Source organism: Vipera berus, assembly GCF_964194415.1.
Source record: "Vipera berus genome assembly, chromosome: W".
Taxonomy (NCBI): domain Eukaryota; kingdom Metazoa; phylum Chordata; class Lepidosauria; order Squamata; family Viperidae; genus Vipera; species Vipera berus.
The window spans coordinates 58,133,399-58,160,008 of record NC_138210.1 but is presented as its reverse complement, the minus strand read 5'-3'; the positions used below and the strand labels follow the sequence as shown (position 1 = coordinate 58,160,008).

Here is a 26,610-nt window from a genome sequence, read left to right as displayed (position 1 = left end):
CCTTGAAGACCACTCGGAGGCTTCAACTGGTGCAGAATGCGGCCGCGCGAGTTGTAATGGGGGTTTCCCGATACTCCCATGTAACACCTCTACTCCGTGAGCTGCATTGGCTTCCGGTTGCCCTCCGGGTGAAATTCAAGGTGCTGGTTATCACCTATAAAGCCCTACATGGCCTGGGTCCGGGATATCTGAGGGAACACCTGCTGCCGGCATCAAATGCCCTTCGCCCAGTGCGCTCCCACAGGGAGGGTCTGCTCAGGGTCCCGCCGGTAAGAGACTGCCGGCGGGTGATACCCAGGCATAGGGCCTTCTCGGTGGGAGCGCCTGCCCTCTGGAACCAGCTGCCGGTGGAGCTGAGAACTGCCCCCGACCTTCGATCATTCCGCCGGGGCCTGAAGACCTGGCTCTTCGAGCTCTCGGGCCTTGACTGAGGAGGAATTTTTAATTTGGGGTTCTTTTTAACTGACTACAGGGTTAATTTAATATTTTTTAATTTGGTTCTTAATTTTTGTATTTTGGATTTTTAATTCCCTGTAAACCGCCCTGAGTCCTCAGGGAATAGGGCGGTATATAAATATAACTAAATAAAATAAAAATAAATAAACTATTACGATTATTGTTTTTCTTAATTCCAGATGTCTGGAGACAAAGTCAGTTTTCCAAAACTTTTCCGCTTCCAACCTTAAAGCTGGTGCCCGGATCTGAAAGCCACGAAAATGAAAAAATCCCATCCAGGTGGGCGGAGTGGGAGAGGGGGAAACAGGGTGGCGCTAAATCTCTGGACGGAGAAAGGGTTAATGGCCTGGCGCCCACGTGGGAAAGAAGGAAGAGGAGGAGGCGCCTTCCTGCTCCGCCTTTGGGTTGGGGGGAAAAGGTTTGGGGTTGTAAACCTCTTTCCCCCCCTAAAACAGCCGCATCTGGTGCAAGGGGGCGGGAGGGAAGACCAGCTCTTCCCCGCCAAGGGAAGTTACAAGTTCCCCGCCAAGTTACAGGACATCGGCGGGCCTTCACCCCCCCCCTTTTTTTTTAAAATAAAGACACGTGCGAGACGACGACGACGACGAGGAGGAGGCAGGGTAAAGGATTAGGTGGGGAGGGCGCTCCTTTTATTCCCCCCCCAATGCAAGGTGGGTATAATATTAAAGATCGGAAAGGAGTGAGCGGGTGGGTGGGAGAAAGCTTAGCCATCTCTTTGCCCTTCCCACCCCCAACCACATCAAAGAGGCAAAATGGCTGCATTTCCCCTTGTCTTGGTATCCTATGGGTGGGGGGAACGGATGGGCTGGAAGCGCCCCGAGAGGCTCTGCTCCGTGGGGCGTAGGGCATTCGACAGCCCCGCTTTGCAGGAGAGGAGTGGGCGTAGCGGGGAGGGCGCGGGGTTGGGGGGGGGAATGAATGGCTCAAGGTCCTTTTCGTGGGTGCGCGCGTGTCTCTTGCAAAGGGGGTGGGGGTGGGGGCCCGAACGGTGTTTGCAGGGGGAGAAACCCTTTGCGGGTGTGTGGGGAGGGGGGGGAGAGGCAGAGATTTAGGAAGAGGGGGGGAGGAGAAAAAAAACTGGGCAGAAAACGTTCTCCTGGAAAGCGGGTGACAGGAAGTGGAGAATGCAAGGAGCGAAGTTGGAAGGGGAAAGTTAGGGGCTGGCTGTGCTTTGAGGGGGGGGAGAGAACAGGAAGAGGAATTTGCAAACCGTAAAATGGGGAAGGGGATCTTAGCGTCCGAAGTGGGGGAGGGGGAAGAGAGAGGAGAATTCGTTTATGAAAACTCTCCTTTTCAATAATGGGGTGGTGATGTTGTGCCCAAGCCCTCCTTTGGAGAAAAAGTGACATGACTTGCTCATTTAGGGATAACTTGTTATTTGCCTTGTCTGCTTTCTGATCCTGTGACTCTGAATGAATTCCGTAATGGATCGACCAGGACCTTCATTCCAATGATTAGAAAGATTGTGTGGTTGCTAATTCCTTTATAAGTTGCTGTTAACAGCAAGTACATTAAAAAAAATCCACAATTGATGGAAGTTGGCAATTGGTGAACAGTCCTTATCCTCTGCTCCCCTACTTTGTCCTTAGAAGGTTTTATGGATATTTTAGGAGGGATGCATTTGTGATCCAGAGATGTCTCTGGGCGTTGTTTCAAAAATGAGGGATAGAATTTTTCAGATATATATTTTGTGAAAAAATTCTTTGCCTCAAAAGTCTGTGATTGAGTTGGCAAAATAAACCAATGAAAACAATCATTTCACTGTTTTTGCTTGTTTGTCAAAAGTCCCAAACAGAGGTTGCATCCAGTAAATTGGAATCAGTACACCAATTCTGGCAATTGTTGATTCTGGAAAAAAAAACCAAAAAACTTTCCTTGTACAATACATCTAAATGTGTAAATCTAAAAATGAATAGACAAAAGTGTCCCTGCTGTTACTGTTGCTTGTTTTCATAATAGGTTTTCTTATGGATAGTAGCTTTGTATTGTTTGATCATTTGCATTTTTTTGAAAGAGGAGGCTTCTTTTTATTTAGAAAGATTAAATGTCTTAATTATTTTGAGCACTGAAAAAGTTAGTTTGATATATGATGCCTCAGTTGGGAACTTGGAGAGCCCTGCTTTAGATTTTCTTTTCAAATTCTTATTCTCTAATGTTAACTGAGTAACTTTAGCAGAGAAGCCAGTTATAGATCAGTACTTTAGCAATGTGACAAGGAGCAACAGGGAAAAAGGATATGCAGTTTTTGAAATGAAAAATTAGGGATTTTTTTTCCAGATTTTATTCATTACTACTGTAGTTGAAAATGAAGATAGCTTCAAGTTCTTTTTTTGAGGGGAGGGGGATTCTTTAGATTTTGATATACAGTATTCACCCCAAAGCATCATGGAGAAATTGTTTTCCTGCATACCATTGCCACAATTGTGAAGTGACACAGTGAAATCAGCTCAAGTATAGAGAAATTAAAAATGAATTATTTTTCTATGGTCCTGATCCTGAAGTGGCATCTCATGCCACTGGCTACATCTTCATAAGTGGGGAGAAGTGGGAGGGACCAAGGCATCCTTGTGATTTTGTGCAAAAATGATTTTTAAATGGAATTGCAAATCTTATTTTTGCCTTGGTTTGGAAATTAGAAAACTTGAGAGAAAATTCCTGACTTTTTTCTGTTAGTTAACAATGAATACTTTAAAATTATCCTGGCTGCTGTGCCATTTTGTTTTACTGTATAGATTTGGTAAATTATTCATTTTATCACCAGCTGTGTGTGGTATTGTGCAAACAGAGACTTGAACAGCAGCAAAAGAAGGTGCTATTCCACTATTGTGGAACAGGTTTGCTGTTTTCTGGGGAGATGGAGCAATGCTGGGTGAGCTCTAGCATTTCAAAACATGAGATGGATATAATATATCAGGTGATTTTTGCAATCAGAACATTTATTTAGTCCAGAAACATTGTCCTGTTGGAAAGAGGTTAGTTCTAAACTCTGGTTTCCAGCATGGTGAAGGACTTGAGTGAGGAGACAAACTTACTGTAATTTGATCTATTTATTTATTTATTAGATTTTTATCCCACCTTTATTACTTTATAAGTAACTCAAGGTGGCAGATATACCTAATACTCCTTCTTCCTCCTATTTTCCCCAGAACAAACAACCCTGTGAAGGTGAGTTGGACTGAGAGAGAGTGACTTGCCCAAAGTTACCAAGTTGGCTAGATGGGAATAGAACTCACCATCTCCTGATTTTTAGGCCAGCACCTTCATCCCACCTCCAGATGCTGAAGTGGTAGAATTCACAAAGAGTGATTATTCTGAATGTGTAGATTCAGGGAGAGAGCTGAAACCATCATCCTCTGCTCTTTCTCCCCCCTCCATTCTGAAAATAGATTGGGCACAGAATAATCACTGTAGCATTGCTCCTTTTTCCCCATTGCCTTTGTGAAGGAGTTGTTAGCTGTTATGGGGGAGGTTGTTTTTCTTTGACATTGACTCTTATCTTAAACTTTTCCAGTCTTTAATTTGCCTGGTGTTTTTTTTTTAGGCACTCAAGCTTTCTGACTGATGAGAACTGCTCTAGTGAATGAAAACAGGTTTAAATGGTTGAAGCATGATTGAGTTATAATTGCAATATATGAAACCCAGGGGTAACTGTCCTGCCCTTAAAAGTAAAGTCTTTTTTGTATTTTTTTTTACATTTCAAGGTAATTTTTTTTCTTAAAATAGTTTCTGCCACTGGATACATATCCATCGTCCTAAACCAGCCATGTCAAACTGCCGGCCCGTGGGCCCGATGTGTCATGCCGAAACCACGCCCATTTCATTGCCGGCAATGGGGGAAAAGTTGCGATACATTGCACGACATCACATGACATTGTGAGTTTGACATGCCTGTCCTAAAGTAAACCAAAGCAAGCCTTACAAAAAAACCTTTTCCTCAGAAATACCATTCTTTATATGGAGATGAATTCTGTAAATATGATTAATTTCATTTTGTTGACTGCTCAGGCAATTGCTTACTTTTTTTGTCTTTTTAGGGAGAAAATACTCATGTAAATACATTTGGAAAAACCAAGTCCCCTTAATGTATGGCGGAATCCTGTGACAGAGCAGTTTCCTTGACAACAAACAGTCTCTCTGCTTCCTGGAAATTGTTGGCCAACTTTGGCCTAAGCTTATGGTCAAAGTTTGAGGAAGAAGACTCTTCCCACCATGTTTGCCTGTGAGACTTGGGGTATCACTGGCCAGACCTCGGTCTACAATTGGGACAAGTCTGTGTACCTCTTAGAAGACAAAATGGAGTCCATGCAGGGATCAGGGGAGCTGGATCTCCATTTTAAGGTGCTGCTTGAGCAGGAGATGTATCCAGAGATCACAATTGAGGAGGAAGAGGAAGAGCCTGAGGAAGTAGAAGTAGACGCTGAAGGGGAGGCAGATGAAGAGGAAGAAGAGGAAGAAGAGAGGGGAGAGGAGGAAGAAGAGGAAGAGGAGGAGGAAGAAGAAGAAGAAGAGGAGGAAGAGGGCGAAGGGGATGTGGAGGAGGATGAAGAGGAGGAGGCACATCCACAGGGCCCTCAGCAAGAGGCAATGGGAACGGTTGATGGAGATGACTCCCTGCTTGTGGTGTGTACTGGAACAGTTGAAGAGCTGCTAGGCTTAGAGGCATCACCAACTGCTGAATCAGTGCAGCTAGAAGAGGCACCACAACCTCAGCGCTGGGAGGTCCAGTGGGAGGAAGTGTCCCAAACTTCACAGCCTCTCCTCCCTGAAGTTATAGAACCACCATTAATATCACCAGAAGCAGCCACCTCAAATATCACTCAGTTAGTGGACGTTGCTGCAGTAGAGATAGAACCAGAGGCTTTCCCGACCACTTTGGAGCAACTAGGGAATACTTCATCCTCATGGGGAGCATCTTTCATTGAAGAGAGCCACCAGGACCTTCAACGCTCCCCAGCTAGTGCAGATAGAGGGAGTATTGGCAAAGTACGGACACCTATATCCGGAGGAGGCAGTTTCAGCCTAGAGACTGCACGCCGGCGCTTCCGGCAGTTCTGTTACCAGGATGCTGAGGGTCCACGAAAGACATGTGGTCAGCTCTGGGAGCTTTGCAACCACTGGCTGAAGCCAAAGAACCGCACCAAGGAACAGATTCTTGATGTCCTAATTTTGGAGCAGTTCCTAGCTGTTCTCCCTCCTGGAATCCGAAGTCGGGTATGGGAATGTAGCCCAGAGACCTGTGCACGGGCAGTGGCCCTAGCTGAGGAGTTCCTAGCCAAGCAGAATGAAGCAGAAAGACCAGAAGAGGAGGTAAGATGGTTCATTCCCCCTTCCTTTCCTCATGTATATTCTTAAGGTTCATTGTTGGGCTATATTTATTTGGGGGGAAGGCTTTGGCATAGGCAAACACCTGTGACAGGACACCTGCAGCAGGTATGGGAGGTAAATGAAATGGGACTTTAGGGCGGAGAGTCAAAATGTTTTGTTTTTGGAACAAAAGATGTTCACACCTGGCTGGTGGTAATTACACAATTATTATTCATGAAGACTAATGATACTACCTTCTAACTACCTTTCAAAGCATACAAATCTCAATGACTGCCCCATAAAACATCACAGAGCCATAAAATAAAGTATATATTTCATACTATTTCCAGTATGTAGACCGAGGAGGTTCCAGTAGGTTTATGGGTACTCCAAATTAGCAAGGTGAATGTCATTTTTAAATATTTCCTCCTATAAGAAGCTTTAGACAACCACACCAAACCACACCTAGTATTTGAGATTATTCTTATTTCTTCCTTGGCTTGTTTTACTTGCAGAATTGTGGGGAGCACCCAAAAGTGTGATCACTCATCTGCAGTCTGAAATACAATCCACTGTCTCCTTAGCAGCCCTATCACACTGCAATCTATTGGCAATGTCAGCTGTCCTTAGCCAACTGTGGCCTGCTGATTCCATATGCTCGCCTCACGTCTTGCTGCTTTTAATCCATGAGCTTGGAAGGTCAGGGGGTAACAGCAGACAGTCAAGCCCCTGTGCAAAAAATGGGGAAGAAATATGCATAGGGGAAAAAAAATTCTGGCAATGGCTGAATGAGCTGGAGTTTTTGATTCCTTGCAAGCTGTTACCCGATTTCCTACAGGGATGCAAACCAGTGGCAGAGACAACTCTTGGATCAGATTGCTGTTGTCATAAAAATGTGTGTATAGCCTTGGGTTGATCCTCAGCACCATCTGAGATTTCTAGCAGTGTGGAAACTGACCCCACCCCAGTGCGGCTGAATTTACAACTCACTGTTTTCTTTTCATCCGCCAGGTTGATGGGTCTGTTGAGAGTGACAGCCTGTGCAGGTTCACTGGCTTTCTGTCTGTCTTTGTTAGAAAGTTTGCTACGGACATAGTATCCCCATCTCTTAAACAGGGAGATGAGACCAATCAGAAGTTCCCATCTGAAGAAACTTTTCTCTTGGTTGAAGCACCTGATTCATACTGAGATTAAAATGACATTTCTGGAACTATTTAGCCCTTTAGAACTTTGTCATATCCTACAAGTGTGTACTAATTGTGAGCCTGGTTTTAAAATGACTCATGGATGCTTCTGCCTCCATTGTAGCAACACTGGAAGCCAAGTTCTGAACTTGAAATGTTTGAGAGTTGAAATAGCAGTATAACCAGGTGCAGATATTGAGATAGGTTGCATGAGGGTGGGTTTGGTCTAGTGTTAAGGCACCGGGTTAGAAACCAGGAGATCATGAGTTCTACTCCCACCTTGGCATGACTAGGTGACTTTAGTCCAGTCTCTGGTTATTGTGGAAAAAATAACACTGGGAGGAGGAAGTATTACGTATGTCCACTACCCTGAATTATTTTAAAAAATAATGATTGGATATGAATAGTAATGTCCTGGTACTCGACAAGAACCCGACATATGACAAATCCAGTCTGAACCTTTGGCTCACTGTGCAACAAACCATAATAATAATAATAATGTTCCTTGACATAATGGTAGACAAATACCCATGTATCGGGAGGCCTGCAGGCTGGATGGTGATAGGCTATTTTATCAGCTCTCTAAAGTTACTGTCAGAGGACTTTCTCACTCCTGTTGTCTGATCCTTTTATTTAGATATGGAGCCTGGGACCTTTTTAATTCAGTGCAGGTTCTCTGCTACTGAGCTGCAAACTTTTATTAAAAATAATGAACCACCAAAAATCTTCTACTGTGTTGTGAGGCCAAGGACATTTTCAGATGTTTGGATCTCAAGTCTCTAGGCAGCATGGCCAATGGCAAAAATTGTGGGAACTGTAGTCCATAAGATCTGGCAGGCAGCTGGTTGCCACTCCTTGTCTATATAGTCTAGAGACCAGCTTGCAGATTTGCTATTTAATTTTTATGGAGAGGCCTGAAGAGTTTCTATAAACGAAACAGATATCTTTGTCAATGAGCTACAGGCCCTGACAGTCAAAAATGAATGATGGTAAACTGCTCTAGTGACAAGCCAGATACCTGCTTAATTCTACTCTTATTTTTACTATTTTTTAAAGTTCTACAGGTGGTCCTCAACTTATAACCTCATTTGAGCTCAATATTTCTGTTGCTAAGCAAGACACTTGTTAAGTGGGTTTTGCCCCATTTCATGAACTTTCTTGCCACATTTGTTAAGTGAATCACTGCAATTGTTAAGTTAATAACACAGTTGTTAAGTGAATCTGGCTTCCCCATTGGCTGCTTGTCACAAGGTCACAGAAGGTGATCACATGACTTTGGGACACTGCAAGCGTCATAAATATGAGTCGGTTGCCAAGCATCTGAATTTTGATCATGGGATCATAAGGATTGCAAAGGTCAGGTAATCATGGAGTCGCAAAGGTCGTAAGGGTGAAAAATCATCATGTCACTTTTTTCAGTGCTGTTGTAAGTCGAGGACTACCTGTATTTGAATTACTGCGCAGTATAAATTATTTCCTGTATTTACTTTTGGCTGATGTGATTTTGAATGGTACATAAGCATTTTGTTAGCCTTATAACAATTGCTAATTGGTATTTGTTAATTTTTGTTGTTCTTTTAAATAAAAAGAGTGAAAATTTCCGACAAAAGAGATGAAGAAAAAAATTAAACATTAACAAAAAGCTGCTGGAGAAAAACTGACCAAAATACATGGTCACCCACGTAAAACAACTCACTTTTAAAACTGCAGATTAAATTTTGACCACACCAAATCTTATTGATCAACATTTAGATTGCATTGATAAAAGAGCAAGCTCAGTGCTCAAGAGCATTTTAGTATAATAAATTCTATGTTTATAAATATAAGTCACAATCTAAAATATATATATTTAATATTCTAGGATTTAAAATCTGAAGTGATCCTTTCTTTCCAGCAGTGCAAAAACAAAAATCTTTTCCCTTACATTCAAGCTAGAGAAATTCAGAGAAATTCTAAATATTCAGAGTTTGGTTTTCAATATACATGAAACTTAGAATTGTTAACTTTTTTCCCAGAAGCCAACAGGTATTGTTCTGAAGAATGGCTGACATCTTAGGAAAAGTGCCCTATTATTTGAAATGTTCTCTGCCACTTTGGTAATAGATTGAAACGGTTCACATGTCAGGAGATCACATAGCTCTGAATTCCTTTCTCTCCCCCTCCCCCTTCCCTCCCCCGCCCCCCTTGAGAGTGCAGGAAAGGGTCACATCAGATATAGGTTACATTCTTGGATGTCCCTGCAGACCACATAAAGAAAGAAGCAGAGGCTGTAGTTTTCAGAGGCAATTAGGCTGTCTCTTTTAACATCTGAGCAATTATAAATAGTTGGGATGCCAAAGCTGAGGCACCTCAGCTGGAATGAGTTTGGGCAAAATTATGCCCATCAGGAATGGGTTGCATTTTGTTTTTATCCCCAGGATGTTTTTAGAGATTGCCTCAGAGATAGTGCTGGCTCAGGAATTCTGGGAGTTGAAGTCCATGAGTCATAAAAGAGCCGAGGTTGCCTACCCCTGCTCTAAACCATCATCATGCTTATAATTTGTAAGAACCAAACTGTTTTGAACCTCCTTTTCATTTCTTTTCTCGGCTCCTCAAGTCTGGACGGCTGTCCACTGAAATCTCATGGTAGGCTTTACGGATCTTTAAATTAAAACATTTCAACATCTAACACCCCCCCCCCCTTTATTTCCTCTTTGTTGTGCTGGTCTTCCACAAAGAGGGTTGAATCCGCTGCCTTCAGTAGATTTCCAGAATACTACACAAAGGATGCTGGGAGCTGTAGTCCTACAAGTCTGGAAGCAACGGGTTTCTGCTAAGAAGTTAGATTAGGTTTATTCTCTAAGAGATCCTTTCTGCAGAAATGTAAACTGTAATCAGAAAGTAGGCATTGATATAAATTGTGATAATGGAGCAGAAAGTCACAACCCGTGATCTTTTTTTTTAAATTGGAATATGCTTATGGAAATCAGAAGCAGTTGAGGAAGTGTTTAATGTAGTTTTCATGCTATACAACAAACGCGGTCCCCCATCATCCCCAGCCTGGCAGCTCTTCTGTATCATCTTTCCGGAATTCTAGAATCCATGCAGTTATACAGTTTCTCTTAATTCTTGTAGCATTTCTAGAACCTCAGGCTTTATTATTTGTGGAAGCTGCAATTATAATTAATTAGTTTGAAATTTGATTTTACTTATTGAAATTTAGTTTTTGCTTTGACCTCAGCTTCTAAAATGCCAATAAAAGGACAAAGTTAGGCTGCCCAACAGTTTAGTGTTGTGCACCTTTGTCTTAAAAGGATCAACAGATAGAAATAGTTACCAAAAAGTCATAAAAATCCACAATGAGCCCAATTGACCCTCAAATCACAAATCTTAAAAAAAAAGTTAAATTTATCGAATTTATGTTCAAAGGCTAAAAGTTTCAGGAGATTGTAGTGTTCATCTGAGATTTTTACTATTTCACTTAATTTAATAGGGACATTGCAGATTCTGTGTTGGCTGGAACAGACTCAGAAGTGCGTTTAGGTATTGAAAGCCAATTTGAAAATTTTTACATGCTAGAAAGCACATAAAAAAGCAAAGTTTTCAAAAAGACTGGATGGATATACAATTACAATTGAGCAGAGTTGCATAAAGTATAATCGCTAGGAAATGATGCTGCCTTCTGAAAGTCTTTTTTTTCCAGAGAGATTTTAATTGTGATTTTCCTGTTTGAAAAGGGAAGTGGAAGGATCCAAATGGGAACTGATTCATGGGGTTCTCTGATTTTTGCTGTGGGCTCCAGCTTTAGGGAAAAGGTTTAGAGGTTTGTAGAAAATATTGAAACCAAAAATTAATACAGCGGAAAAGCAGAAGAAAAACCATGTATGCCTTTGGTTCTCCAGCGGAGAAGATTTCATGTGCTGAGACTGCACTGAATAAAAATTTGCTTGCTATGAATGATACTAAAATGCAAATAAAGCAGTCCACATTCTGAATAGCAACAAAGGCAGAATACTGTGAGATGGGGAGATTCTATATTATGATTATGATGATATCCCTCGCTTACTTTGTACAATTCAAGCTGACATGCATATAGTAATGCTTCTTCTATTTCTTAGAACAACAACCTTGTGGGGTAGACTGTTTAAAAAAATTCTCCCTAGTTTCATAGAAGGTAAGGTTGGAAAACATCTAATCCAGACATGTCAAACACAAGGTCCAGGGGCCAGATCCGGCCCTCGAAGTGGTTTCATGTGGCCCCCGAAGCCATCCTGGAAACAGTGAGGAAATGGTCCCTGCTGCCTTGGCCCTGGCCCAGAGACCCTCCTTCTGCCAGGGACCCCCAGATCTGTCCCACTCCTGCTCAGGCCCCCATAGGCACCCTTGATGCCAATGATGTAGAGCTGGCCATGCCCACCCAGTAGGCCATACGCACTCCACCTGCGCCCACCCAGTGGGCCGCGCCCACCCTGGCCATACCCCCCCGCCCCCCCGAGGGCAAGCACAATGCTGATGTGGCCCTCAATGAAATTGAGTTTGACACCCCTGATCTAATCCAACCCTTGTTCAGAACAGAAATCTACTACATCATCCTTTGCAGATGGCAACTACCTTCTACTTAAACCCACCCAGGAATATGGAGTTTTAAAATAAAATGTAAATATTCCCCCCTCCCTCTCCCCCAAACTACCAAGTCTGTATGGGGAATAGAGACCCCCCCTACGGGAGAGCCGGGCCCAAATTTAGTATCTCCTTTTATTTTCTTTTTCAGAGAGGAAATGTTTATTTTGATTTTTCTAAGTGTGCTTAGCTTAGTATTAAACAGTTTTTGGCTTCTTTGTTAATTGTGCCTCTTTGATCAATCTTCAGGATTCTGACTTATTTGAGGAGGTGGTGGTGACATTTCCTGATGAAGACCAAGTTCCTTCAGATACTGAGCATGGAGATATATGCATGGAAGCTGGACAGCAGGCTGATGTAGACATATGTTTGCTTGGTAAGGAACCTTTGACCCACCTATTTAGTGCCTTGAATTGCTTCTCTTTCTCTAAATTCATTTTAAAATTATTATTGATGTATGCATTCCCACCTTGCAAGGATTACTGTATATAAAATGGGAAACACCTAGGACCTAAAATGTATACAGTAATATAAATCCTGACAGATGACTAGGAATACTTTTAAGAATAGCTCAATTCAGCTTCTCCAATCTAGTGTCCTCCAGATGCCATCATTCATAGCCATAGTTCTGAAGACCTGTCAATGCAATGAGCCTTAAATTCCATTCTTTTTCCTCTTATATGACCAAATCATGGTCTGCTGTGATAGCCTCAAGTCTCAAAGGTGCTTTTTCAAAAGGCAATTGGACTGTGTTTTTTTTCCTGTGAGGAGGAAGAAGTCATTTCGCTTCTCATCCAATAAACTTCATCAGTTTTGGCTGGATGATTGGGGGTGGGTGGGGGGAAATGGAAGAATTAGTTCTGATGGGATGGTTATATATTTCTTTGCAATCATCTGGTGATTAGCACTCTCTCTGAGAGCTGTTGAGGCTACTTGGGGGGTTTATCTGTGCCCTCAGGGTCAGAATGCAAATAGGTGTGGAATCTTCTTGGAACTGCTGAAAGAACTGTGTTGTAGACAGGATGGATGGTGTCATATTCCTCCCCCTCTGTTGAGGGAGAGCTGTTCAATTCATTCATAGATGGCCTGTTTTACCCCTATTTCAAACCAATAGTCCTCTCTATCCAGAATGGGTGTGGAATCTTCTTGAAACTGCCAAAAGGACTACATTGTAGACAGGAGATAGATGGCTGTTGTTGTTGTGATTCAGGGTCAGCCTGTGGGTTGGGTCGGAGGATTCAGAGGAGGAGGAGGAGGGGGGTGTTGGAGAGGTTGCTGAGGGGGTTGGAGAGCTTGCTGATGAGAGCCCTCAACCAGGCCCCTCTCACCTGGTCACGACGCAGACCCAGCTGTGTGAGCCTGACAGCGTGGATGAAGATGACCCACAGCTGGCCCTGTTCAAGGATGCCCGACGCAGGAGGCAGTCAATCAGGAGTAAACAGAGGAAGGCAATGGGGCACCTCGGAAGGAGGCAGAGAGAAGCCACGCCCTGAACTGTATAAAAGGGGAATGCGTGGGAGGGCTGGTTTGCTGAAGGCAACCGCTTGAATAGCTCCTGTTTCATGGTTCGTGTCTTGTTCTGTTTGCTTTTGTATCCATAAATTTGGCAGGCTTAGTTCCAGCCTCTTGCCTTCTTGTAAAAGGGATTGTCCCTGCCTTTTCTGCAGGGCCGGTAGCAGGCTGGTACAGAACAGTTGTATCCCTCCACCTCTGCTAAGAGGGGGCTGTTCAATTCTAACATAGATGGCCTCTATGACATTCTGGATAGAGAGGACTATTGGTTTGAAATAGGGGTAAAACAGGCCATCTATGAATGAATTGAACAGCTCTCCCTCAACAGAGGGGGAGGAATACGACACCATCCATCTCCTGTCTACAATGCATTTCTTTCAGCAGTTCCAAGAAGATTCCACACCCATTTGCATTCTGACCATGAGGGCACAGATAAACCCCCAAATGGCTTCAACAGCTCTCAGAGAGAGTGCTAAAGACCAGATGACTGCAAAGAAATATAATCCTACTACTCCCTCCCCCACCAACATCCTGTCAGAACTAATTTTTTCATTCCCCCCCCATCCAATCAGAACTGATGAAGCTTCTTGGATCAGAAGTGAAACGTCTTATTCCGCAAAGGAAAAAAACATAGTATAATTGCCTTTTTAAAAAGCCTCTTTGAGACAACCATGACCTGGATGATTGAGAATCTCCATAGACATCCTTCTCAAGTATAATAAACTGTTTCATATAAACAATAGAATTATTAAAACAGAACTGAAAGCTGATTATGGTTGGGGATTAAACTATGGTAGATGCATACCAAGCCAGGAACAGGCACATGCAGAGGTAATTTGTGAAGCCTATGGTTTGCAGGTAGCAACCAAGTTATATCCCTGCAATTTTCTTTTTCAACTGGGCTACCATTAAACAACATAGAGCCTTTTTTTCACGAAACTCCAGTGAAGTGAATTTGGAACTGTGTGTGTTCATTTTCTGTGGATAATGCAATCCATTTCTGTGCTGCCTTGGCATTGAATTCCACAACCTTATCAGGGTCTTTGAAAAATATGGACAATTACTGACTTCCAGTTTTGTGTCACGGGGAGACGGACATAGGAAGGCAGGGCTCTGCCTTCCGTGTCCAATTTTGCCCTGCTGGGGCCCCTAAAGAGGGCCTAAAGTCGCCCCAAAGAGGCGATGAAGAAGGAGGGGTGTCTTGTCGATCACAGAGAGATGGGGTCTTTCCGTTTGATCTGAGAAAAGCCCTCCAAATTGCCAGGGGAAAGACTGGCTACATTCCTATGACCAGCCATTAGCTGCTGACAACCAAAGAAGAAAAGCACCAATTAACACATCGTAAACAGCATGTTTGGAACTGGGTGAGAATATTGATCCTTTCTTTACTATTTTACAACTGAATTTCCTGGGAAAGGCTCCCTAGAAGCTAAAAACTTCCGAATGTGAATGGAAGAGGAGTTTTAATTTCTATGGGGGACAGAAATACACAATATTTAAGTGGAAGTAACTTTAATATTTAAGTAATATTTAAGTGGATGCGGTGGCTCAGTGGGTTAGGACGCTGAGCTTGTCGATCGGAAGGTCGGCAGTTTGGCGGGTCGAATCCCGAGTGTCGCGTAACAGAGTGAGCGCCTGTTACTCGTCCCAGCTTCTGCCAACCTAGCAGTTCGAAAGCACGTAAAAATGCAAGTAGAAAAATAGGGACCACTACGGTGGGAAGGTAACAGCGTTCCGTGCTCCTTTGGCGTCTAGTCATGCCGGCCACATGACCACGGAGATGTCCTCGGACAAGCGCTGGCTCTTCGGCTTTGAAACGGAGATGAGCACCGCCCCCTAGAGTCGGAAACGACTAGCACACATGTGCGGGGGAAACTTTACCTTTTTAACATAAAGCTACAGTTTTGAAATTTGAGAACTGAGATAATTGTTAAGATTCTCTCTTTGGAAAAAAAAATTGAGGTGAAACATAAGAAATCAATCCTTTGTTTTAAGAGTAGAAAATGTATTTTGAATGTCATCTAGTGGTGGATCTGAGTATAGCACTATAACTAGCTTCCTGCCTGCTTGGTGATTCCTAGCCTAAGGGAGAAGAGCTGGTAATAAAGGAAAATATTTTGGCATACTTATCACCCTGACCTTGTTGGACTATAAACACTCACTGAGCTTGGACTTTTAATCTCAAGAGCTAGTGGAAGAGAAAGAAGAACTTTACCTTTGATTACGTCTGGCTGGGAAAGACTTTTGAGATGTTTTCAGGGAGGTTGAACACTTTAACATTGTGGATTATAAGCTTGCCTGACTGACAGTTTTTGGATGCCTGAGACAAAGGATCACTATAAAATATTGCTTTTGGGACTGGACTTGTATTCTAAAACCTATTGGATTATAAAGGCTGCATATAAAGACCAGAAAGCTAGAGGAAACTTTGTTCTACTCTAACTGAGTCTGGTGATATTAGAGGATCTCCAGGAATGATGCCTCAAGAAAAAACAAATAACTTTCAGAAGGAAATATACTCTACATTACAGCTAATTCACCAAACAATTGTTGCATACAAAGAGGACATAAAAAGGAACCACAATGAGACTAAAAATAATTTATATAATATAAATGAGCAAATCTCCAAATTAAATCTGCAACTAGAAAGCTCCCAGACAACAACTAAAAGTATGAACAAATAAACCAGAGGTCGGAAAATGAAGCAGAGGAAATGGATCTAGAGACAGAAGAGATGAAGGAAGGGAAATATAAACTACCATACACAAATAAAATACTACAAGACCTACCCATAACAATGAAATTGCAAAAGACCCTTTACCCTTTAAGATTGCAAGATGCACCTGATGACAAGGAAGAAGATTTGGGGGGATGGAACATAGAGCTATCAGGGGAAATGTTACAGTTTGGGAGACAAAAGATGAGGGGAGAAATTGCGGGAGAAGGAAGGTGGGAATTGCTTAAGAAACATAAATGAGTGGAATTCCCCTCAAAAATACCCTACCTAAATTGTCTTTCTAACGCCAAGCAACTTTCACAAAAATAGAAAATTCCTGGGCGATTTCATTGCCTTGGCTTGGAAAGCTACTTGGCAAAGAAAGAAAGCTAGAGTTAGATTAAAAAAAATAGAAAATTTGACCTATTAGAGGGGGCATCATACGTTTCAGTACTTGTTTGAATATGGTTAAAAGAACAGATAACCCTTAACTATAATTAGACTTTTATAATGAAATATGATTTAGAATTAAAATAGCATTTTTTCCTCTTCTTTTGATATGGGAAATATGAAAATAAGAGGAGGATTGGTATGAACAAAATTTTTAGCTATATAAATGTAATTAATATTGAGAAAATCATAACTAACAAAGATACTGTAAATATTGATGGGAAATTAAACCTTAACAAGAGCACGAAAAGCAGGATATTGATTAATGAATTGATATTATTGTTATTTGTATAATATTAGTAAAATATGATGAAGATGTTTATATTTAACTCTGTCTACATCAATAGTACCAATAGTTGTAATTGTGTCATGAGGGGAAAATGGAAAAAATATGGGGAAGAAAGGAGGATCAGGGAAAAAATACTGGACTGTGCAGTAGTGAATAGACTTATGTTGAAGAAGTTAATGTTAAATATGTGAACCCAGACAACATGTTGTTTACTAAGCTCTAAAGATTGTAATTCTGAAAAATTTAATAACGCTTTAAAAAATATATATGGACAATTACTAACCAGGATTGTCAGGCAGAAACCTGCCAGCTTTCTTTTATGCCGGTCTTTGACCATAATAAATATTTGATTTGCCAGCTTTCCTTTTAAAAGATCTAAAAAAAAACATCTGGGTGAGTATTCTTTACATATCTTGAGGCACATTTTCAAGTAAGCTTTAGGTTTGGCTTTTTTCCTTTCTTGCATAGGATCTTCTGACACAGAAGCTACCTGGGATTCTTCTGCTGATGAAGGAGAAGGAAGAGGTTCAGGTGAGGTTCAGGCCAAGATCTTCTGCAGCAACGTGTAGGAGGAAATTCTGTAAGTAGGATGAGTCTTCCTACTTCAGAATAATGCCTCCTGACCCCACTTATTTTGAACCGCTGTAACATTACCTCAATCTGAGTGCAGCCCTCAGCTATCAAAAGGCTGGCCACCCTGGCTTTAACAATGAAAAATCTTTACAGTTCTTTGAACTCCAAAAACACTGTCTCTCATTAGTAAAAGGCATTGATTTTTGGTAATTGCCTGAAGGCTGCTGTCCTTAATGGCGCTCGAGCTCATTTAGTACTCACCAGTGAAGCAGATGAATTCAGATTCTCTTCTGCATCCAGATAATCTTATTTTGATTATTGTGTACCAGGCACAATGCGCCAGGTAAAGGTAAAGGTTCCCCTGCACATGCGTGCTAGTCGTTTCCAACTCTAGGGGCCGGTGCTCATCTCCGTTTCAAAGCCAAAGAGCCAGCGCTTGTCCGAGGAAGTCTCCGTGGTCATGTGGCCGGCATGACTAGACGCCAAAGGCACACGGAACGCTGTTGCCTTCCCACCGTAGTGGCCCCTATTCTTCTACTTGCATTTTTGATTGATTGATTGATTATATTTATATGCCGCCCTTCTCCCTAAGTACTTAGGGCGGCTCACAACAATAAAAACTAAAAAAGAACATGAAAATACAAAATTTAAAAAAGAATTAAACAGTAGATATGTTAGATACATAGTAATTTAACCCCATAAAACCAAATTTAAACCATAGACAGTCCAGGCCCGATTGTTGAAACATCCATGTCTTCAGGTCACAGCGAAAGGACCGAAGGTCGGGGGCCATCCGCAGCTCCGTAGGCAGCTCATTCCAGAGGGTCGGCGTGCCCACAGAGAAGGCTCTCCCCCTAGGGGTCGCCAGCCGGCATTGCTTAACCGACAGAACTCTGAGTAGGCCGACCCTGTGGGAGCGAACCGGGCGATGGGAGGTTGACAATGGCAGCAGGTGGTCTCGCAAATACCCCGGGCTTTCGAACTGCTAGGTTGGCAGAAGCTGGGACAAGTAACAGGCGCTCACTCTGTTACACAGCACTCGGGATTCGACCCGCCAAACTGCCGACCTTCTGATCGACACCAAAGGCGCACGGAACGCTGTTACCTTCCCACCGTAGTGGTCCCTATTCTTCTACTTGCATTTTTGATTGATTGATTGATTGATTGATTGATTATATTTATATGCCGCCCTTCTCCCTAAGTACTCAGGGCGGCTCACAACAATAAAAACTAAAAAAGAACATGAAAATACAAAATTTAAAAAAGAATTAAACAGTAGATATGTTAGATACATAGTAATTTAACCCCATAAAACCAAATTTAAAACCATAGTCAGTCCAGGCCCGATTGTTGAAACATCCACATCTTCAGGTCACAGCGAAAGGACCAAAGGTCGAGGGCCATCCGCAGCTCCGTAGGCAGCTCATTCCAGAGGGTCGGCGCACCCACAGAGAAGGCTCTCCCCCTAGGGAACGCTGTTATCTTCCCACCGTAGTGGTCCCTATTTTTCTACTTGCATTTTTACGTGTTTTCGAACTGCTAGGTTGGCAGAAGCTGGGACGTTTAACAGGCGCTCACTCTGTTATGCGGCACTCGGGATTCGACCCGCCAAAGTGCCGACCATCTGATCGACAAGCTCAGCGTCCTAACCCACTGAGCCACTGTGTAATCCCAAATATGTTGAGATTACAACTCCCTAGAGTTTCTGACAATATGACCAAAGGGAAATAAGGCAAAGGCTTCAAGCAGAGCTTGACTCCTGGCGATTTCATGTATAAATGGCCCACCATTGCCTCCTTCCGTGATGACTTTTGATTGCTTAGTCTAGCTTACAGTTCCCATCTAAATACTAACCAAGCCTCACCCCTCTCCTAGCTTTCACATCTAGAGCAGATGAGCCAGGTACTGCCATAACTCCTGTCTTGGGGAAGACGTAGTCTCAAGTCACCAAGACGGTTTCAGGTTGAGGAGGGCTAGCTAAGAAAATCTGTGTAATTAATCCAGTCAGTTTTGTAAAATGAATATAGTAACTTGGCTGGTCAAGGGTTTATTGAGTCAGCAAAGCTAGATGATGTCTATAAACTATTTGAATTCTCTCCTTTTCCCACATCAAAGCAGGTGCCCGGACTCCCAATAGAGCAGATCCTCAGCTGGGATTTGGAGAGAGACGCAATGGAGCAGTACAGCATTTGGCTCCAAAGAGGATACGGATAAGAGAGAAACGCCACCCTTGCATTGAATGTGGGAAACGGTTCCGTTGTCAGTCAGAGCTGGCCTTGCACCAGAAAGTCCACACCCGGCCCAAATCCTATCACTGCGCTGAGTGTGGGAAACAGTTTGGTCGATCCTCACATCTCACCAGGCACCAGAAAACCCACATGGGTGAGGAATGCCATGTCTGCATCGAATGTGGCAAGCGATTCCGTTGGTCAACGGAGCTTGTCATCCACCAGAGGATCCATGCTGTTGAACAGCCGCACTACACTATCGATGCTGACACTTTGCTTCAGTGGCCCCCCGAGTTCAATATGCCCCAGAATATTTTTATAGGTGAAAAAGCCCCTCCCAGTGGTGATATGGTAAAACCTCATGCAGTCAAGAAGCCTCACCTCTGTCCTGAGTGTGGGAAAGGGTTCCGGTGGCCCTCTGAACTCGCTGCTCATCAGAAAACTCACAACAAGAACAAACACTACCTCTGTCCTGAGTGTGGGAAAGGATTCCAGTGGCCCTCGGAGCTGGCGGCCCATCAGAGGACCCACGCAGGCAACGGTTTGCCTCTCATTGCTGATTATGAGAACAGCAACAGCCAGCCACCTCATCACCCTCCCTACCTGGCAGAGAAACGCCATCTTTGCGGAGAATGTGGCAAGGCGTTCCGATGGCCATCAGAACTTGCCACACATCAGCGCATCCACACAGGAGAAAAGCGGTACTTCTGCACAGAGTGTGGGAAGGGGTTCATATGGCCTTCAGAGCTGGCTGCTCACCAGCGAACCCACACTGAGAAGCAAGCTTACCAGTGTCTGGAGTGTGGGAAAATATTCCATGATCTCTACGGTCTCACAAGACACCAGAAGACCCACTTGGGAACCAAGGTCTATCCTTGCATGGAGTGTGGGAAAACCTTTAGTCGGCAATCCCATCTGACTCGACATCGGATCACTCACACTGGCGAGAGACCTTACCCTTGTATCGAATGTGGAAAACGGTTTGGACGGCAGTCACACCTCACTCGGCATCTGAGAATCCACACGGGAGAAAGGCCCTATCAGTGTGGTGACTGCGGAGTGAGGTTTAGGCGGAGACACAGCATGATGTACCATCAGCGGATCCACTTGAGAGAGTCCAGTGGAGGTCTGGACATGATAAACCCTGCTAACGCAGAAAGCCTTGCTGATCCTCTCCAGAGTCCTATCCATGTCACAATTTGACACGTTGAGTGGTAGGGAAGTAATTTCGGAAGGAACATGGGATGTGTGAGTGGGACAGCTTGATCACAACATCTGGAAGAGATTCTCGTGATGTATTATTTCACCACCTGGAGAGTCTGTATCACAGGCAGGGTCCAAGAGGCACATGTTTCAGGATTGCATACGGCCTGTTAAGAGAACGCTAGCACAGGGGCTGTGAATTGTGCAAACCACGTAAAGGATTCTGTGACAAGATGCCCACACTTCTGAAAAAGTGTTGCTTTGTAGTTGGGCTGAAAAACAGGGTTGCCCCCAGAAACAGGTCTAGTAACTTGGTGGCCAGGTTAGCCCCGTGGTCCTAATTTTAGATTTGGCTGCTGCAAAGCTTTTGTGGCGGGAAAGAAACATTTGATAACCAGGATGGGTCTCCCCTTGCTATGCTAGCAGACAGAGCAGTGTTTGTTTCCCTGGAACACATGGTTGTGATGGGGTGTTGGACAGAATCTGCTTTCCTCACTTTCTTCACTTTTTCTTTCTGTGGCACATATGTGGGTCAGGTCGGGATTGTTGCGATGAGAGGACTCATTTACACTGTTCGTATGTAGAAAGAAATCAGTAACACTTTTCCCACATGTGCTGTTGCAGTGGGGAAAACAGACCTTTCCCACTTTTAAAATAATAATAATAAAAATCTCTTACGTTGCAAGAATCTGATTTGGAACGAAATACAACCTATTATTTCATATGGCCTTCAGAGCTGGCTGCTCACCAGCGAACCCGCACTGGTGGCAATTCTTCTACCAATCCTCCCAAGGCAAAGAAATCAGCTAATCAATCTAGATTTTGGAAGACAACATGGCTGGCTCTCCAAAGATACTTTCAATGAGGTACTTTTACTCTCCGTGGCACTTCTGTTTTTCCTTTCCTCTTTTCTTGGGAAATTTTGGGAGAAATTTCCTTCCCTGGGGGCCAAATTATTTATTTTTTTTAAAGAAATATGGCAGTGTTTGGGTCTTTAGAGCAGTGGTTCTCCACCCTGGCAACTTTCAGATATGTGGACTTCAACTCCCAGAATGTTGGCATGATGGCTGGGGAATTCTGGGAGTTGAAGTCCACACATCTGAAATTCACCAAGTTTGAGAAACCCCACTTTAAAAGAGCACATCCACTTTCACTGTAATGCTATAGTTTCCCCCCCACGTGGGACTCTGCAGATGTCTAGTTCTGCATTTTGTTTTACCCTTATCCACCACAGTCATGCTGTTGGGGTGATGTGAGTTGTAAGGCTGCACTATTATTTATTATTATTTTTTTAAAGTATTTATCTGGGATTTTTTTTTAATCCAGTAAGGCTTTGAATTAAAACAAACCACATTGCAGTACAGTGAAATCACTACAAAATAACAGCAGGACCAAGCTGTTGTTTCATAACCAAGTAATATTAAAATCATCAGGGATGATTTTACAAACTAACCACCACAGTATTTCTAAAATGTGAGGAATGACAATATCAACACAGCCTCCTCTGGAAGGAGATCCAGAGCGATGGTTCTATGGGGGGAAAAATTCCCTCCAAAATAGCCTCTTGGTAGAGGGAACGAGTAGAGATGTGAAGGGTTGGAAAACAGATGTTGCCTTAACCTCCTAGCTCTGCATTTCTGAAATAGTGCAGTCCTATGTATATTTACTTAGAATTATATCTTTCAGGGGGATTTACTCCCTAAAAACTATTTGGACATAAAACTAAGAAAGTAAAAGATTTGGTCTCCAGATTGCAGCAAAGAATACATTTTTAGTAACTGTTATCAAATGTGAACAGAGAAGGAGATTTGAAACTGAAATGAAAAGGGTAACCTCAGGAGTGTTGGAGATGTGAGGGAAGGCCATACTTTGAGTTTTGGTTCTAAGATCTTTTTCCCCCCTTTGTATTGTTTTTGTAATAGTAAGGGAGACTTAAATCTCCACCACCAGCACCACCACTTTTTTTTTTTGATCCACCTTTGAAACTGGAATTCCTGAAGAATGAACATCCTTTTGGAAATAACTTCAGAATAAAGAGCTTTCTACAATTAGTGCTTTGTGTGCAGTTTCTGAAGACCAACTTCAGGCTGTGGCCCTTGCTTTGGAATGGTTCATAAACCCGAGAATACCTTTACTCCAAGCTGTGCTTTTTCGTACCTATTCTGCATTTTCTATTGGCACTCATTTGGTTTGTTGAGAGTTTGCTTCCTTGCAGAGAAATTCTCTTCTTGGATTTAATTGAAATTGAAGTGTGGTGTTCCTGCTGTCATTGACTGTATTTAACCTATTAAGCATTTAACCTTGTTACTGACTTAACTCATTTGGGGAGTTTTCACAATACATTGAATCCTAATCCTAACAAACAGCTCTGGTTTGCATAACAACTGATCTGTAATCCGTAATTCCAAATCCTTTTTTTTTTTGAAGTAATCCTGTATGTTTCTAAGGATGCGTGGAGGGGTTATTTATGCAGGAGATTACTTGGACTAGTACGGTCCTGCACTGGAACACCCATAATTTGTAGAAAAACATTACCCGAAGTGGAAATTATGAGATTATAATTTAATATTTCTAGAAGATACCAAGTTAAGAAAAAATCTTGAAATATATTTACCTCACACAATAGTTCATACACTATACCATTAGAGGGAGCTCAAGATTTTCAAAAGAAACTGCTTTATCACAATTTTAGGCAGTCATGCATTAGTTTAATATTACTTTTTAAAATATCCCCTATACTTCCTTTCAACACAGCAACTTTTACAACAGCAATAAGATATAGGTAAGCGTCAGGTAAAATGCTAGAAACTATTGTTAAGCATTCCATTACAACATTAAAATCACACTGGATGCAGAGTTGTTATGGTCCATTGAGGCAGTCTGGTTCCTGGTGGCTAAAGGATTTACATCCCTGCAGTCTTGATTTTTAGAAGTGGTTTGCTACTGCCTTCTTAAGGCTGAGAGAAAATGATTGGACTGGACCAAGGTCATTGACAGGACTAGCACTCAAAATCTCCAGGCTTCTGATGCAACAACTTCATGCACTACTACAGTACATCATATTAGACAGCATACCTAAATCCTTAACCTAAAAAATGCTAAACTAAAAAATACTTTAAAATATATTTGAGTGATAATAAAATTTAGGTTTAATTTAATTGTAATTAAGTAGTAAAGAATTTTTTTAAATTTTAATTATTTGGCTGGGCCAAAAGTCAGAAGGCCCTGCCTCCTAGCCATATCTGTTAAGCTGTACAGAATAAGTATGTCCTGAAGTAAACTGAATTCTAGCCAAGACATTTCTATCATTAGTATGACTAGATTCAGACATGATAAAGCATCTAAACCTTGGTTTATTGACTGTCAAAATTGGTTGGGTTAATGTTACATTTAGCTCTGAATCACTGGCACTACTGGGTTCACAAAGCTCATTCAAATCAAAACCATAGGGCTTCATGTACAATATGTGATATAGCAAAGGCACATATCCCAAGGCTGGGTGAATTTTGATGACCTTGAAATAAAATTTCCTATTCCAATCTTCCTAACCAGGCCCTTGTCCAAACCAGATTTCACCACATCCTGGCTGAGCATGATAGGCTTTATAATCATATATACCTAGAAGTGTTGAGTTAGAGAAAGCTGCATTATTTCATTGCCTGTTTTCTTGTAAGTCAATGTGTATTAAATACTACTAAACATATTCTAAATGTACCAATCTATAGTAAAATCCAGCCATTATTCAAGGTAACTTGAAACATTTATTCATTCAATTTCTACAGCAGTCCAACTCAACCAAGTGACATTGGGCAGCTTACAATTTTAGAAATTAGGGAAGACCAATGATTATCATTAGTCTACACTAACACTAATTAAAAACCTGTCTCTGCTGAAATGAAAACTTGGAATAGAGAGGAGAAATCAGAGGATTTTTATATGGAGAGGTTAATAACATTTGGCAATTTATTTATAGTATGTATTTTAGATTGCCTACGTCCCTCGAGGAGCGGGTCTGGGGTGTACAGTATAATATTAGCATATAAAACAAAATATGAGTATGCTTTGATCTTCTTTATGTCAGCCACACTGAGTCATTATGTAAACACCTGATTTCAGTTGCTAAATCTCAAAAGAGATCCAAGCCAGAGTAAATTGAGAAGACAGCAATTTGTCGGTTCTTGATTTAAAGCATGAAAAAAAAGGGGCTGGAAAAGGCCTCTTCTTTTCACCCACCCCTTTCTCACTTTCTGTACCAAACCAAATTGCCTCTTGAAAAAATACCTTTGGGACAACCATGACCTGGATGACTCAGAATCTCAAGAGACATCTTCCTGTTTAGTTGAATTCAATAATAACAAAACACTGAAGGGAATGGATGGAATTTCTAGCAGATTCTCTTCTACAGTTGTTTGCATTTTGATGGAATTTTCTTCTGCAGTACTTTTTACATAACACTTTGACCATTTTTTTCCTCACAGTTACTCAGATATTGCAATTTTATCAGTCAAAAAATTATTGCATGGGCCTGTATAATTAGCACAGAATTCAGTTAATTGCTGGTTTATGTTTAGTAGCAATGATTACAGAAAGACAATTTAACAGCTAAACATGATGCAACTTGGCACGTTCAGCAAGCTTCCACTTGCAACAACTTTAGGGAAATATTTTTTTTAATTTTCCCATGAAACAACTAAAGAATGTAATACAAACATGTAGCTGAAAAGTAAAGATGTTTTCAGCAAGATAAATGTTTTGCGCAGACATCAAATGTTAACCTGTTGTTAACGGCAAGCATAAGTACCTGCTTCAGCAAAATTAGTGAATGCAAAATTCTAAAGCCAAGTGCTTATGATGATTACTAATTCATCTTGAACTGGATGTATTGCAAAGTAATAGTTTTATAGACCGAATTCTTCTGGGAGCATGGTTTGCAAGTAGTCGCAACAGTTCATGAAAACTGTCCTTGTCAATCAGATCCTAATTTTTTCAGCCTCCACACTGAGCGATTATTGTTCAAAGGTCAACATACAAATTACAAGTAACCAGTGCTTTTTTTGTAAAAGAAAAAGGTGCCGGAACTCACACATGTCATACAGCCCGCCTTGCCTACCCTACAAGGTTCCATCCAAAAAAGGTGCCGGAACTCCGTTCTGAGCCTTCTATGACAAAAAAAGCCCTGCAAGTAACCATGAAGTGGGTTTCTCCCCCTCCCCAGGTTCATTAGAAATATACAAAATGACTTGGTTCATCTAACTTATTGCCCAACTAGGCAAACACATCTTGGGCAACAGATAAGCACTTTAATGGTCACGATGGATTCTTTTCCTAATCCCAATCATTTTGCAAACATCATCCTTGCTCTAGCACTGCATAATAACCTCCTTTCCCCAAAAATGCTAGTTTGTTGGCCTATATGACATTGTAGTCCCAGGAATATTTTTTATTTCAGGAACACTGGATTTGTTGTTGGCAAGACAAGCAATGTTTTGTATCAGCGAAACAAGGAATTCTCAAGTCTACACATAACATTTGTAGTCAACAAAAAGATATTTTAAATCAGTTTATCTACTTCTTGCTTCTTCCCCTCTCTATAATTCCCTGTAACAGTTACAGCAGATGAAGATGGGGTTAGTTTACAGTAGTAAACCTCAGCAACTTTCAACCTCAGCAATTTTAAGATGTGTGGACTTTAATTCCCAGCATTACCCAGCCAGCCATAAAGTCCTCATATCTTAAAGTTGTTAAGGTTCAGAAATACTGCTTTATTCAAAATCTGTGCAACATGTCAGAATGGTTAATCAAAAGTCCTGATTAAATACCTCAACAATATCAGAACTTAATAATCGCCACATAATAGAGAAAATATAATGTTTGCCCATAAGTAACAGTTTAACCAACAGCCCCAGAATCATATCACTGCAAAATAAAATCTTATTAAAATCCTCAAACATGATTTATTTTTGCATATTTAATATCAAATGCTTAAATGAACAGAATAGCTCTCACCTTTCTTTACCACAGTACACGTTTTCATGGCTAGGAGAGAAAACGATAACAATTGTAACAATGAATTTT

At 41.9% G+C, this 26,610-nt stretch overlaps 1 protein-coding gene across 1 annotated transcript; it reads left to right on the top strand.

The window, feature by feature from the left end:
* Nucleotides 1-1,076: 1,076 nt before the first annotated feature.
* LOC308676319 (uncharacterized protein) lies at nt 1,077-20,535 on the top strand (the record flags this gene model as incomplete). The annotated part of the gene is made up of 5 exons (XM_081342132.1): nt 1,077-1,131; nt 4,512-5,784; nt 11,814-11,940; nt 17,000-17,062; nt 19,223-20,535. Exons 2-5 carry the CDS (start codon nt 4,687-4,689, stop codon nt 20,533-20,535), a joined length of 2,601 nt encoding a protein of 866 aa, XP_081198258.1. The 5' UTR covers nt 1,077-1,131; nt 4,512-4,686.
* Nucleotides 20,536-26,610: the final 6,075 nt, after the last annotated feature.